This window comes from Rhinatrema bivittatum, chromosome 8, assembly GCF_901001135.1.
Source record: "Rhinatrema bivittatum chromosome 8, aRhiBiv1.1, whole genome shotgun sequence".
NCBI lineage: Eukaryota > Metazoa > Chordata > Amphibia > Gymnophiona > Rhinatrematidae > Rhinatrema > Rhinatrema bivittatum.
This window is the reverse complement of record NC_042622.1, coordinates 85,761,254-85,774,341: the sequence shown is the minus strand read 5'-3', so window position 1 is coordinate 85,774,341 and position 13,088 is coordinate 85,761,254. Positions and strand designations below refer to the sequence as shown.

The 13,088-nt window shown below is 45.1% G+C and overlaps 1 protein-coding gene across 12 annotated transcripts in view; it reads right to left on the bottom strand.

Annotated features, from left to right (window-relative positions):
* The window catches only part of PRRC2B (proline rich coiled-coil 2B), a 393,423-nt gene that overhangs the window by 56,963 nt on the left and 323,372 nt on the right, over window positions 1–13,088 (bottom strand). For all 12 annotated transcript variants that reach the window (XM_029612564.1, XM_029612560.1, XM_029612569.1 and 9 more), the window contains 4 exons: window positions 11,160–11,352; window positions 7,867–7,964; window positions 7,244–7,371; window positions 6,876–7,116 (listed from right to left, as the gene is read on the bottom strand). In XM_029612564.1, the coding sequence (XP_029468424.1) occupies window positions 6,876–7,116; window positions 7,244–7,371; window positions 7,867–7,964; window positions 11,160–11,352 (660 nt within the window). The remainder of the gene's footprint in view (window positions 1–6,875; window positions 7,117–7,243; window positions 7,372–7,866; window positions 7,965–11,159; window positions 11,353–13,088) is intronic.

Below are 13,088 nucleotides of genomic sequence, written 5' to 3'. Positions count from 1 at the left end.
AGCCTTACATAGGGATCTCTTAACCGGGAAGCACCAGAAGCCTGGCCCGCAGTTTTGTCAATAAAGCAGAAAAGGCTAACAAATACAGAACTGCCCAAAACTTTTCCACCAGGCTGGGCAAAGCCCAAAGCCTGGGAGTCAAGTTCCTGCTGCACCAGACAAGTATGTCCTGCCATCTGCTGGACACAGAGAATACTGGCTTTTTGCTGGAGCTGCACCACGAACTATCATTGATGTCAAGGAAAAAGGTATGTCCTCTATCTCCATCTGCTAGTAGAGGAAGATAACCCACACTTCTGGACTGGTGTAGCAGGATGAAAAGAAAGATGCATATTTCAAAAGCATATGAGATTAGACTGAGCTGATGTTTCTCAAACTCTGTTAAATGGTAAATACACTGTAATGACAGTGGGCAGAAATGAAAGCGGCAGAACTACGTTGGTCCCTAAAATATCCATTCATCTAATTCCTTAGCTCTCTCTCTGCTGGTAAAATTCTTGATTTTTAATATTTATTGCTTCATGTTCTTTTTTTATTTTTTTTTAAATAAAACCTACTTTTTTCAATTTAAATCCACACCTTGTTTTTGATTCATCTCTTCTGTACTCATTGCAGTTTTTAAATGCTGGATGATTACAAAAGTGTGTTTGGTGCACCAATTCTTCTTCTTCTTTTTTTTTTTTTTTTATCTTTAGAGCTATGGGAGCAGCTAAGCAGGCAGAGCTTCTGAAACTTTCAGACTATCAGAAGGTATTCAATAGGGATTCCAAAATCCAATTAGACACATACAAAAAGAATCACTATCACCACTACAGATATTGTACAAAATATTAAATTTAATTATACAATATACATAAACATTTTATTAAAATATGATGTATCAAAACACTAACATATAACATATCAAAACAGACATAAAACTATGCACGTTTATACCATAGTATAACTCATATCTATATCACAACAGTCAAACTCAATTCTCACTCATACCACTCAATCAACATTACAATTTTTTTTATTAAAATTAAATTTATAAGGACCCTATTAATTTAATTTTAATAACATTTTTTTGTAATGTTGATTGAGTTGTATGGTGAAAATTAGAGTTTGAATGTGGTGATATAGATGTATGAGTTAAAAATATACATGTTTATACCATAGTATATGTATATGTTTTGATATATGTTAGTGTTTTGATACAACATGTTTTAATAAAATGTTTATTATATGTATATTATATAATTAAATTTAATATTTTGTACAATATCATTATAGTGGTGATAATGAATCCTTCTGTATGGGTATAAATAAAGCTGTGACAAAAATATACAAATATTTCACTCTAATTTTTCCTGACATTGAATGCACGTGTTAGAAAACAGCATGACCATCATATATTCACAGACACTGACTGCACACTATATGAGTGTGAATAATGACTATTCCATGCGTCAAAGTTTCTAATCATTGGTCTGCCAAAATGAAAATATCCTTTTTTATATGCAAATAAAACCAACTTATCTGTGGGACATTCAAAGAAGATTCCCAAGAATCACTGCAACAATTAAAAGAAATGATCTTGCAGTGACTTACTGCTTCAATTCAGATGCCCAGATTTGGGGTCTAGACTTTCCAACTTGCAAAAAATATTTCATCTAAAAGGAGGAGTTCAGAATCTGAAAGCTTAGGAGAATGCTAGTAGAGTGGCAACACACCAGTCATTAATTCTGCTGCATGCACAGTAATAAGACGATTATAAAACAGAAAGTGAAGTTGCTTACTCTCAACAGATGCTCTCTGTGGACAGCAGAACAAACAGCCACATAAGTAAGTGGGTGACATCATCCACCAGCAGAGATCAGAAACATTTCTCTTCTAGGTCACAATTTTCGAGAAGTCTTTGAGCACGCACGGGTCTTCCCATATTATTGCCACCGTGCACCTCTCCTCAGTCAAATTCCTAGCTAATTACAACTCTCTGTGGAGGAGGGAGGGATTGTGTGGTTGTTTGCTATGCTATCCATGACAAACACTTGTTATAGCTAAGCAATTTTGTTTTTGCTGTGGACAAGCATATAGACACACAAGTGGGGATTTTGCAAGTAATTTCTTGGAATTATCTATATTTGCTTGCAACCAGTTACAATGAATGCAGCACAGCTTGCCCAAAATTACTGTCCATATGTCAGTCTTCATTCAGATGTTAATGCTTGGTAAATAAATGCAATGATGACCAAGTAGCTGCTTTATAGATGTCCAGGATGGAAACATAGTTACAGTGTGCCATTGAAGTGGCCATTGCCTTTATCTGATGTGCTTTAATTGTTTAAGATAAACTAAGATCAACAGGTTTTTTTTGTTTGTTTTTAACAATGTGATATACACTGAGAAAGCCATCTGAACAAGGTCTGTTTTTTCAATTTGAAATTCTATTTCATTCATCATATGATAAGAATAACTATGATGATTTTCGGTACAGTCTAGTTCTATCTAAGTAGAAAAGGAGTGCTCTTCTACAATCCGACATATGTAAAGCTTGCTCTGTTGTGTGGTATGAGTTTTTTGGGGAAAAAAACATAGCTGAACAAATGGACACCAAAAAGACGGTTTTGAGAGTCAAATCCTTAAGCGTAGTCCTCCTTAAAGGTTCAAAAGGCGCTTCGCAGACAACCCGGAGAACCAAGACTCCACGAGGGACAAGTAACCCGGACCGGAGGATTCACGTGCTTGGCTCCTTTGAGAAAACGGATGACATCTGGATGAGCCACCACTGAGTAACCGTCAATGGTTCCTAAGAGAGAACCAAGAGCGGAGACTTGCATTCACAACCCCTTGGCGAGATTGTTCTGGAGAAAAGAAAGGACCTGGGAAACCGGAGCCTTACAAGTCGAGATACCCGAGGCGACATACACATTTTAAAAAATCTTCCATATTCTGACATAAGCAAGCGAGGTAGTCGGCTTCCTGGCCTGCAATAGAGTGGATATAACTTCTTCCTTATATCCCTTCTTTCTCAATCTCCGTTGTTCAAAAGCCAGGCCGCTAGACAGAAGCAATCTGCTTGATCGAAAAATACGGGACCCTGCCGAACAAGATGGGAAAGATGATAGTCATAGGGGACTGTCCGTGGCTAGATTCACGAGGTCCGCAAACCACGGTCTGCGAGGCCATTCCGAAGCCACTAGAATGACAGGCCCGCAATGAAGCTCGATTCTTCGGAGTACTTTGCCCACTAACGGCCAGGGAGGGATCACGTACAGTAGAATGTCGCGGGGCTAGGGAAGGACCAGGGCGTCCACCCCTTCTGCGCAATGTTCCTGTCTGCGGCTGAAGAACCGAGGAGCTTTCGCATTGGTCATCAGGTCCAAGTGAGGGGGACCCCACCTGCGGATGATCAGGTTCATTGCTGCATCTGACAATTCCCGCTCGCCTGGGTCTAACTCTGGCGACTGCGGAAATCCGCTTGAACGTTCTCCTTCCCCGCAATATGGGAAGCAGCTAAGTGCTCTAGGTGGCGTTCCGCCCATGCGAAGAGTCTGCTGGCTTCCAGAGCGACTAGGCGACTCCTGGGTGCCCCCTTGTTGATTGATGTAGGCTACAGTGGTGGAATTGTCCAACAGGACCCGCACCGCCTTGTGGAGGAGTAGGGGAAGGAAGGCCTTGAGAGCCAGTTGGACCACTTGAGCTTCCAGTCGATTGATGTGCCAGCGAGATTGGGTCGGAGACCAATACCCCTGAGCAGACTGGGTCTGGCATGCAGCTCCCCAGCTGGAGAGGCTGGCATCCGTTGTTACCACAATCCACTGCGGTGTCAGAAAGGACATCCCCTTCTGAAGATGGGCAGGCGAAAGCCACCACTGCAGTTCTGCGACGGTAGACTCGGAGAGCGGCAGGGGCTTCTGAAACTGTTCAGATACCGGTTTCCAGCGGGATAGCAAGGCTTTCTGTAATGGACGCATATGCACAAAAGCCCAGGGGACCAAATCGATAGTGGAGGCCATGGACCCCAGAACCTGGAGATAATCCCAGGCCGTTGGCAGGGCAAGAGAGAAAACTGCACGCTTGGCTCCTGAGTTTGAGCGATCGGTCCTCCGGAAGAAACATCCTGCCTAGAGTGTCAAATTACGCCCCCAGGAATTCCAATGTCTGGCAGAGTTGAAGCTTGCTCTTGGGAAAGTTGATGACCCACCCCAGAGAGGTCAGACACGACAGAACCTTGCTGACTGCCAGCTGGAAAAGAGCTTTGATTTGGTCCGGATGAGCCAATCGTCCATGTAAGGATGGACTAGGACTCAGTCTCGACACAGGATGACCGCCACTACCACCATTACCTTGGTGAAAGTGTGCGGCGCCGTGGCAAGACCGAAGGGGAGTGCTCGAAACTGAAAATGGCCAAGTATCTCGAACCGAAGATACCGCTGGTGATCGCAGCGAATCGGGATGTGTAAGTAGGCCTCTGTCAGATTGAGTGAGGCCAAGAATTCTCCGGATCGAACTGCCACTATCACCGCCCTCAAGGTTTCCATCCGAGAATGGGGAACCTTGAGAGCCCGGTTGACTCGCTTGAGATCCAAAATTGGACGAAATAAGCCCTCCTTTTTGGGCACAACGAAGCAGATGAAATATTGGCCGAACCCTTGTTCTTCCACTGGGACTGGAACTATGGCCCCCAGTTCCAGCAGCCTGCACAGGGTTGGCTCGACCGCAAGCCTCTTTCGACTTCCACAGGGGGAGATCAGGTAGGTCTCGAGCAAATTCTAACGCATAGCCTTTTTCTATCACCTCTAGGACCTATTGTTCCGTCGTTATGGTGGCCCATTCCCCGAGAAACTGGGAGAGTTGTCCACCTAAGTCTCGAGCGGAGGAATGAGCCGGCCCCATCTCACTGAAAGAAGGACTTGGTGACTGAGTGTTGCTGGCTATTATCCCTGAAGGGCCAATGTTCCCGAAAGGAATGAGACCAGGATTGAGATTGGGAAGCATTACCCCTCGGGAACGAGCCCCTTGCCCTGGTGGAAAAATGGCGTTGCCCCCTAAATCTAGTGCGAGAGGGTAAGAAGGACTTAGACTGTTTCGGGCAGTCCACCGGCAACTTATGAACCTTATTTTCTCCCAGGGATTTGATAAGTTGCTCTAGGTCCTCACCAAAAAGCAACTGGCCCTTGAAGGGAAGGGTTCCCAACTGCGCTTTGGAAGGGGCGTCCGCAGACCAATTTCTCAGCCAGAGGAGGTGCCTGGCTGAGATTGCGAAGACCATTGCCTTGGCTTGCACTCGCAGAAGATCGTACAGGGCGTCCGCCCCATACGCAATCGCTCCCTCCAAGCGATCCGCCTGCTCCGCCCTCTGCAGATGGGAGGTCTTGGGTGCTGAGTAATTGTTGAACTCACCTGAGGCTTGCCCGCTGCATGAGACTGCTGCAGATTGTCGTCCGAACTCCCAAGGACAGGACCTTAAATATGCGTTTGAGATAAAATTCCAAATTGCGGTCCTGGACATCCTTTAAAGCCGTGACAGAGGAATCTACTTTGAGCATCTTAAGTAGATTCAAGCAGTCCTCAGGAAGGGGGTAGAGCTTGTCCATAGCCCTCCCCATTCGGAGTCCCACCTCAGGGGACTCCCATTCCCTAAGAAGCATCAGCTTATGCATAGGGTGAAAAGGAAAAGTACATGGAAGAGCCCTAAGTCCCGCCAGGACCGGGTCCATGTTGGCAGGCATTGCGGCCGTAATCGTATCCGCCGGGGGCAACTCAATTCCCAGTTCCTGCAAAATGAAGGGAATGAGCGGGGAGGTAGGGAAAGGTCTGGCATCCCCTCAGGGGCATGAGGATGGCTCAAATCCGGAGGAGAGACTAAAAAATTAGGTTCACCTTCCTCTCGCACATCCGATTCTGCATTTGAGCCTACTTCCAAGATGGCCGCCATTCTCGCGGTTTTCCGGGCCGGGAACGGCCTGGCCATGCGGCGGGGAACTCGCCCCCGGGTCGCTGCGGGCGAGGGGACTGATGAGGGACCCTCCCCACCCGGTAGGCACCCTGAACAGAGGCCTCAGTGGGAAAAACGTGTGGCAGACTCTCCACATGCTTTACAAGCGTTGGAATGGGGCATCAGCGCTGAAGAAAAAAAAAATCGCTAAAAAAGTAAAAACAGCTGAGCTGTGCAGGGCTGAAGTCTGTCAGCAGAGGCAGCGACTGAATGCTGCATGCTGCCGGAGCTGTCCACAGTTCTTAAAAAGTAACAAATACAAGTATCAAATACAGCCCTGCTTTACTCTTTTTTTTTTTTTTAAACTGCTCAGCTAAGCCAGGGGAAAACACTCCCTGAGAGGGTACTGGTTTTACAGTGGACAGCTAGATAATGGGGGAGGGACTGGACCACCAGTATCACCCCAGATGGTCACCGGGAAAAAGGGGCCTAGGATGGGCAAGCCCCCCCCCCCCCCCCCTTAGGCTCCCAGCAGAGCGGAGAGACTGAACTGTCTCTGTGAGGAAAAAAATGGAGAAAACTTTCATAGTCCTTTTTTTTTTTTAAACAAGAATTTAATACTTGCATGACCCAGACCAAAAGTAAAGAAACTTCTCTCAGGAAAACTAAGGGAAGAAGAAGAAGGGGAACCGTAGGTTCAGCTGCCTGCACCTGCTGGAGACAGACGAATACTGAAGGGGTGTAGGGTGGGCTCTGTCCTAATATAGGATTACCCTCACAGTTTTGGTCTGTCTCCACCTGCTGGACAGGAGGCTCAACCCACGGTCTGGACTGATCTGGGTACGGTACAGGGAACATCATCCATTTGTGTGTCTGTACGTTGCTGCTTGTCCACAGAGAAAAGAAACTGTGCAGCACTAACATTATACAGAGTATTAAGCACAGCACAGACCTGTGTGAGCTGGGAGTCTATCATCTGTGAGGCCCCCATTCCAGCTGCTTGATTCATCTGGCTCTCATACACCAGTGGCTGGCTTCCGTTCATTGGCTGATAGGGTGATGCAGACTGGGGTTTCACCATCTCAAGCGTCTGCATGCCAGGGAATGTGGAGTATGGAGGCTTCAGAGCAGTACCTCCTGTCAGGACCATGGTACTGGGCTGTGAAAGACTGGGGTGCATGTACACCTGAGACCTAAGCACAAGCAGACATTCACTTAATAGTCTCACTGCCTGGTAAAGAATGCAAAAACTCAGATTACCCTCCCAAGAAATCAGTTTCACAGGTTTATTTACTCAGGTGTGAATGTGCTGGAAGTTACCTGAAGGGCTGTATTGAATTGTATATTTCCTGGGACTGGGAAACTGGAAGGCCACCTCTGAGCCCAAGCTGAGCTTGTGCCTGCAGGGAAGTGTGCAAAGAGATGGGAATTTGCTGAGCTGCTGCGGCCTGAGAAACAGAAAGAACCAGTCAGTAACCACATTTTTTTTATCATTACTGCAGTCAATGTGAGATACAGACCAAGAGATGAGAAGGGAAAGACTGCAAAGAAAAAGTACTGGGAGGGAGGTGGAGAGCAAGTTGCTTTAATACATTTTTGAAAAAAGTATTTTTTTCTGTTTATATGTCATGTCTAATTTCACAGATTTTACCTGTGCGTCGAAACAAATCTTGAAGTCAATGTTTTATGTAATTATGTTCTACTAAGTCATTATTTTCACTTATGCTTGGAAAATTTGAATAAAACATGTTACAAAACAAAAAAAAACCCACAGGTAGTGGGCCAACTTTAACCCTAGTGAACGCAGCACATTCTAACAATAGGGGATGACTGGGGTGCCCTGACACCTGTATATAGGCAGAGAAAGTGAAAGTACATTAAATAATATTTGTTAGAGTCTATAATACTGGATCAGTCTGAGAAACGGTTCTTCTGCTAATTACCTGTTGGTAGCCTTGAGGCTGAGGTATCGTTTGTGGTACCAATCGAGGCTGACTGGCAAACACATGGCCATCCAGATACAGTGGTGGAATGTGGTTTCCTGTAATCATAGTTCGGAAGTGGGTTTCAGATGGAAAGATAAAAGAAGACCAATTATTATCCCCAGAGCCATTAATTGCTTCCTTCAATACTTGAGCTATAGAATTTGCTATTTGTGCTTGCCTGGTCTTTTAAAAATGCTCAGCCTGATGCGGAAATTCATGAACTTTAGCATCTATCTCCCTGCAAGAGAAAGCCATACACCCTTCCCAAAATCTGAGTTACTTTAGAAATCTTTGCTGTAATTCACTAGTTATTGAGTGGTGGGCTTTCTGGCTGAGCTGATGTAAAAACAGATTGTAACCTCAGTTATGCTAAAGATATCATAGAGGCCCTTTCAGAGGAACTACCTAACCTAGACCTTACAGATGCTAACTCCGCTACCTCTTCATGGTTCCAAATCACCACCAACATAGCAGATAGACTCTGCCCCTCTCAAACCAAAAAAAATCAACTTAGAAAAGAATAACAAAAAACCATGGTATGTAAATGAGCTTAAAACCATGAAACTGAAACTTCGTAAATTAGAAAAAACCTGGCGAAAGAACCGCCTCCCAACCATCTTATCACAGTTTCGCACCCATCTACACACCTACAGGAAGGCCACAGAAAAAGCAAAGAAAGATTTCTATGCCACAAGAATCCATCAATTCCAGTTCAACCCACAAGCCCTCTTCCAATACGTAAACAGCCTCATTACATCTCCAGACAGATGCAACCCCGACAATGATGATGAAACTAAATGCGAGAATCTAGCATCTTACTTCCTTTCTAAAGTGGAAACCATTATGGCACGCTTCACAGCTCATTCTAGCTCCCCAAACCCATCAGCACCTAAAAACACCCCAATAGACTACACCAATCAAAGCATACAATCACACCCACACTCAAAATACCCAAACTCTTCACTATTGAAATTCGAAAACACATCTGCACTAGAAATTGAAAACACTCTCAAAAAAATCAAACCGGCCTATCACCCCTCAGACAACCTGCCCACCAACATACTAATCACGAGCCCGGCTACCACAGCCAAACACATCGCAAACATCCTGAACAAATCCATTACTCTAGGCCAAGTCCCAAAGCAACTCAAGCATGCCATTATCAAACCCACTCTCAAAAAAACTAATTTGGATCCCAATGAACTAGCTAACTATCGCCCAGTATCAAACCTCCCATTCCTCTCCAAAATACTGGAAAAGATTATCAACAAACAACTCACCGAATACATTGATGAACACAACATACTCTCCACATCCCAATATGGTTTTCGCAAACACCATAGCACAGAAACGCTACTCATCACACTCTCAGAATCCATACTTAAAGCCATGGACAACGGACAATCCTACATACTTGCACTGTTAGACATCTCTGCGGCTTTCGACACCGTCAATCACCTCACACTCATCAAACGCCTCATGGAAATTGGCATTGCTGGCACAGCCTTACTATGGTTCCAATCATACCTTAGCGACAGAAGCTACAGTGTAAAAATTGGTTGTAACAAATCCAACCCTGTCAAACTATCTCAAGGAGTACCACAGGGTTCATCCCTCTCTTCAACACTCTTTAATATATACCTCCTCCCCCTCTGCCATCTCCTCTCTAAACTGGGTATCCAGCACTTTATATATGCTGACGACGTGCAGATACTCATTCCTATTAATGATTCCATTACAAATGCAATGAAGATCTGGAACTCTGCTTTATCTGAGATAAATAAACTACTCTCCGATAATTTCCTTGCACTTAATACTAACAAAACAGAACTACTCATTCTTTCTCCTCCTAACAACCCCTCACGCAGTCTCTCCCTCACCCCCCTACTCCCCAGCTGCCCTCCTACCCTACAAGTCCGCAACCTTGGAATTATGATAGATAACCAATTTAACCTCAAAAAATTCATTTCGGCCACTATAAAAAGCGGATTCTTCAAACTCCACACCTTGAAGAGAATCAAACCTCTTCTTCACTCCTCTGACTTCCGCACAGTACTGCAAGCTATGATCCTGTCCAAACTTGATTATTGCAATGCTATCCTCCTAGGCTTACCAAAAAGTACTCTACAACCGCTACAGTTATTACAAAATGCTGCTGCACGCATCCTTACCAATACTCACCGTCATGACCACATCACTCCCGTCCTCCAATCATTACACTGGCTCCCTGTAACCTCTAGGATAGTATATAAAGTACTCACGCTCATACACAAAGCCATTCATAACCATGACATGCAATGGTTCCCAGAACATCTCCTGCTTCACACTCCGACCAGACCCACAAGAACGCCTCACCAGGCCAAACTCCAGACTCCCTCTCCTAAGCTCATGAAACACACCTCCTTTAGAGAGCGATCATTCATCATTGCAGGCACTGCCCACTGGAATAAAATGCCTTCCCAACTACGCCAGGAACCTTGCCAGAAAAAATTCAAGCACAATCTTAAAACATGGCTGTTCAAACTAGCGTACCCGGACTAACGAATTGACTCCCTCCAAAGATGCAACATGACCTCCCGACTGACTCTTGCCCTTTCTACTTACTCTCCCCTCCTTCCACCCACTGTGAATATACTCCCCCTTCCCCTCCCCTATTATTTTCCCCTGCTAATTATTCTGATTGCATTGATGAACGCCCTTGTAAAAACTAGCATGTACATATGTATATAATTCTCGTACTATCTACTCCTGTCCCTGTTTACCCCCTCCCTGTTAAAAAATGTTATTATTGTAAAGCTTGTTGCTCAGTTATGTTACATTGTGAACCGAGGTGATGTTTTGCAAACGTGCCTCGGTATATAAAAAACCCCGTAAATAAATAAAATAAATAAATAAATAAGTAGCATAGTGAAAGCCAGAGATATGGCTTTCACACAAAAATCCTGAACAGATTAATAAACTGAGTTTCAAGATAAAATTTTGACGTCAGGAAGATACCAAGTCCCTAGTTGGATTATTAATCCTGAAGTTTGGAGGCCTCACTCCAATCCCTAAAGTAGATGCTTAATCTAGATTAAGGATAAAATCCAAAGAAGTTAAAAACCAGAACACATATTTAACTACTGAGTTACTGTACCAGTGTGACTATCAGTGAAATTCACCACTTGATAACCATTGATGCAGGCTGCTACTAAAGAGAAATTACATAAGGCTTCTTACTATTGTTATAGTACCAGAAAGCTAGGTAATACCTGGTATTGATGCAGAAGGTGCTACGGATGCCACAGGCATTGGTGGCATAGATACACCACCAAAGGAGCTATAGCTGACCCCATTAGAAGTGCCAACACTGGAGGGTTGTTGGATTCCTGCACCAGGGCCTCCAGGAGAGCTCTGATCTGGTAAACTGGGTGAGTTTTCCCAAGCTTTGCGTGCAGATTCCATCTTTGAGAGTACAGCAAAAATTGAATAAAAAGGAAATGGAAAAAATGTTAGAAGGTAAAACTATGTCAGATACCATTTGGAGAACTAGTTATCTTTTGCTGATGGCAGGTTGAGGAGCTTGATCTTGGGTCCAGGAAAGCACACACCTCTACCATTTTCTGTTGTATTTAGACAAAAGGAAGTGGAAAATGTTGAGATTACTTACCTGATAATCTCCTTTTCATTAATGTATGCAGATGGACTCAAAACAAATGGGTATAGTGTGCTCGTGCTAGCAGTTGGAGACGGATCGGACGTCAGCACGGGTACATATACCCCCACAGGAAGTGTAGCAAATCAGTAATCTTCCTTGCAAAGCTTTTATGGATATATGTGTGACTGACCGATCGATTAAATGAACAGGATTACCCTGACCAATTGATGGTAGCTGGAGACCGCCAGTGTACTCAGCCGGAAGGCGTCGACACCCGGCAGGGTGGATGCCCTATATAAGAAAACATGGCTTACCGTGAGTCGGCGAATCCCCATGTATACCGGCAGCCGGGCGGGATGCTGAGTCCATCTGCATACACTAAGGAAAAGGAGATTATCAGGTAAGTAATCTCAACATTTCCTAGCGTGTAGCAGATGGACTCAAAACAAATGGGATGTACAAAAGCTACTCCCGGACTGGGCGGGAGGCTGCCCGAGGACCGTTTAGAATTGCCCTCGCAAATGCTGTGTCCTCCCGGGCCTGGACGTCCAGACGATAGAATCTGGAGAAGGTATGGAGGGAGGACCACGTCGCCGCTTTCCATATCTCTGCAGGCGACAGCAGCTTAGTTTCTGCCCAAGAGGCCGATTGTGCTCTGGTAGAATGAGCCTTGACCTGTAGAGGCAGTGGTTTTCCCGCCTCTATGTAGGCTGCCTTGATAACTTCTTTGATCCAGCGGGCGATGGTTGGCCGTGAGGCCGCTTCCCCTTGCTTCTTCCCGCTGTGAAGGACGAACAGGTGGTCCGTCTTTCGTACTGCTTCTGACATTTCCAGGTATCTGGAAAGCAGTCTGCCAATGTCGAGATGGCGGAGCATTCGACCTTCTTCCGACTTCTTCAAATCTTCCGTGGTAGGCAAGGATATGGTTTGGTTGAGGTGAAAGTGTGAGACCACCTTGGGTAAAAAGGATGGAACTGTGCTAAGATGGATAGCCTCTGGAGTGATTCTGAGAAACGGATCACGGCAGGATAGTGCTTGTAGCTCTGAGATGCGGCGTGCTGAACACACAGCCAGCAAGAACACCATTTTCAAGGTTAACAAACGGAGAGACAGGCCTCGAAGGGGCCTGAAGGCTGATCCCGCTAGAAATTCCAATACTAGGTTGAGGTTCCACAAGGGCACTGGCCACTTTAGTGGCGGGCGAATGTGTTTGACTCCTTTCAGAAAACGTGAAACGTCTGGGTGTTTGGCAATGGTGTTGCCGTTACTCCTGGGACCGTAGCAAGACAGCGCTGCTACCTGAACCTTGATGGAGCTGAGGGACAGACCCTTCTGAAGTCCATCTTCTAGGAAGTCCAAAATGATAGGAATCTTAGCGGCATGCGAATTGGTGCTGTGAGAGTCGCACCAGGCTTCAAAAACTCTCCAGATCCTGATATATGTCAGTGATGTGGAGAACTTACGTGCTCGGAGAAGTGTATCTATTACCGGCTCCGAGTATCCTCTTTTCTTCAGTCTAGCCCTCTCAATGGCCAGACCATAA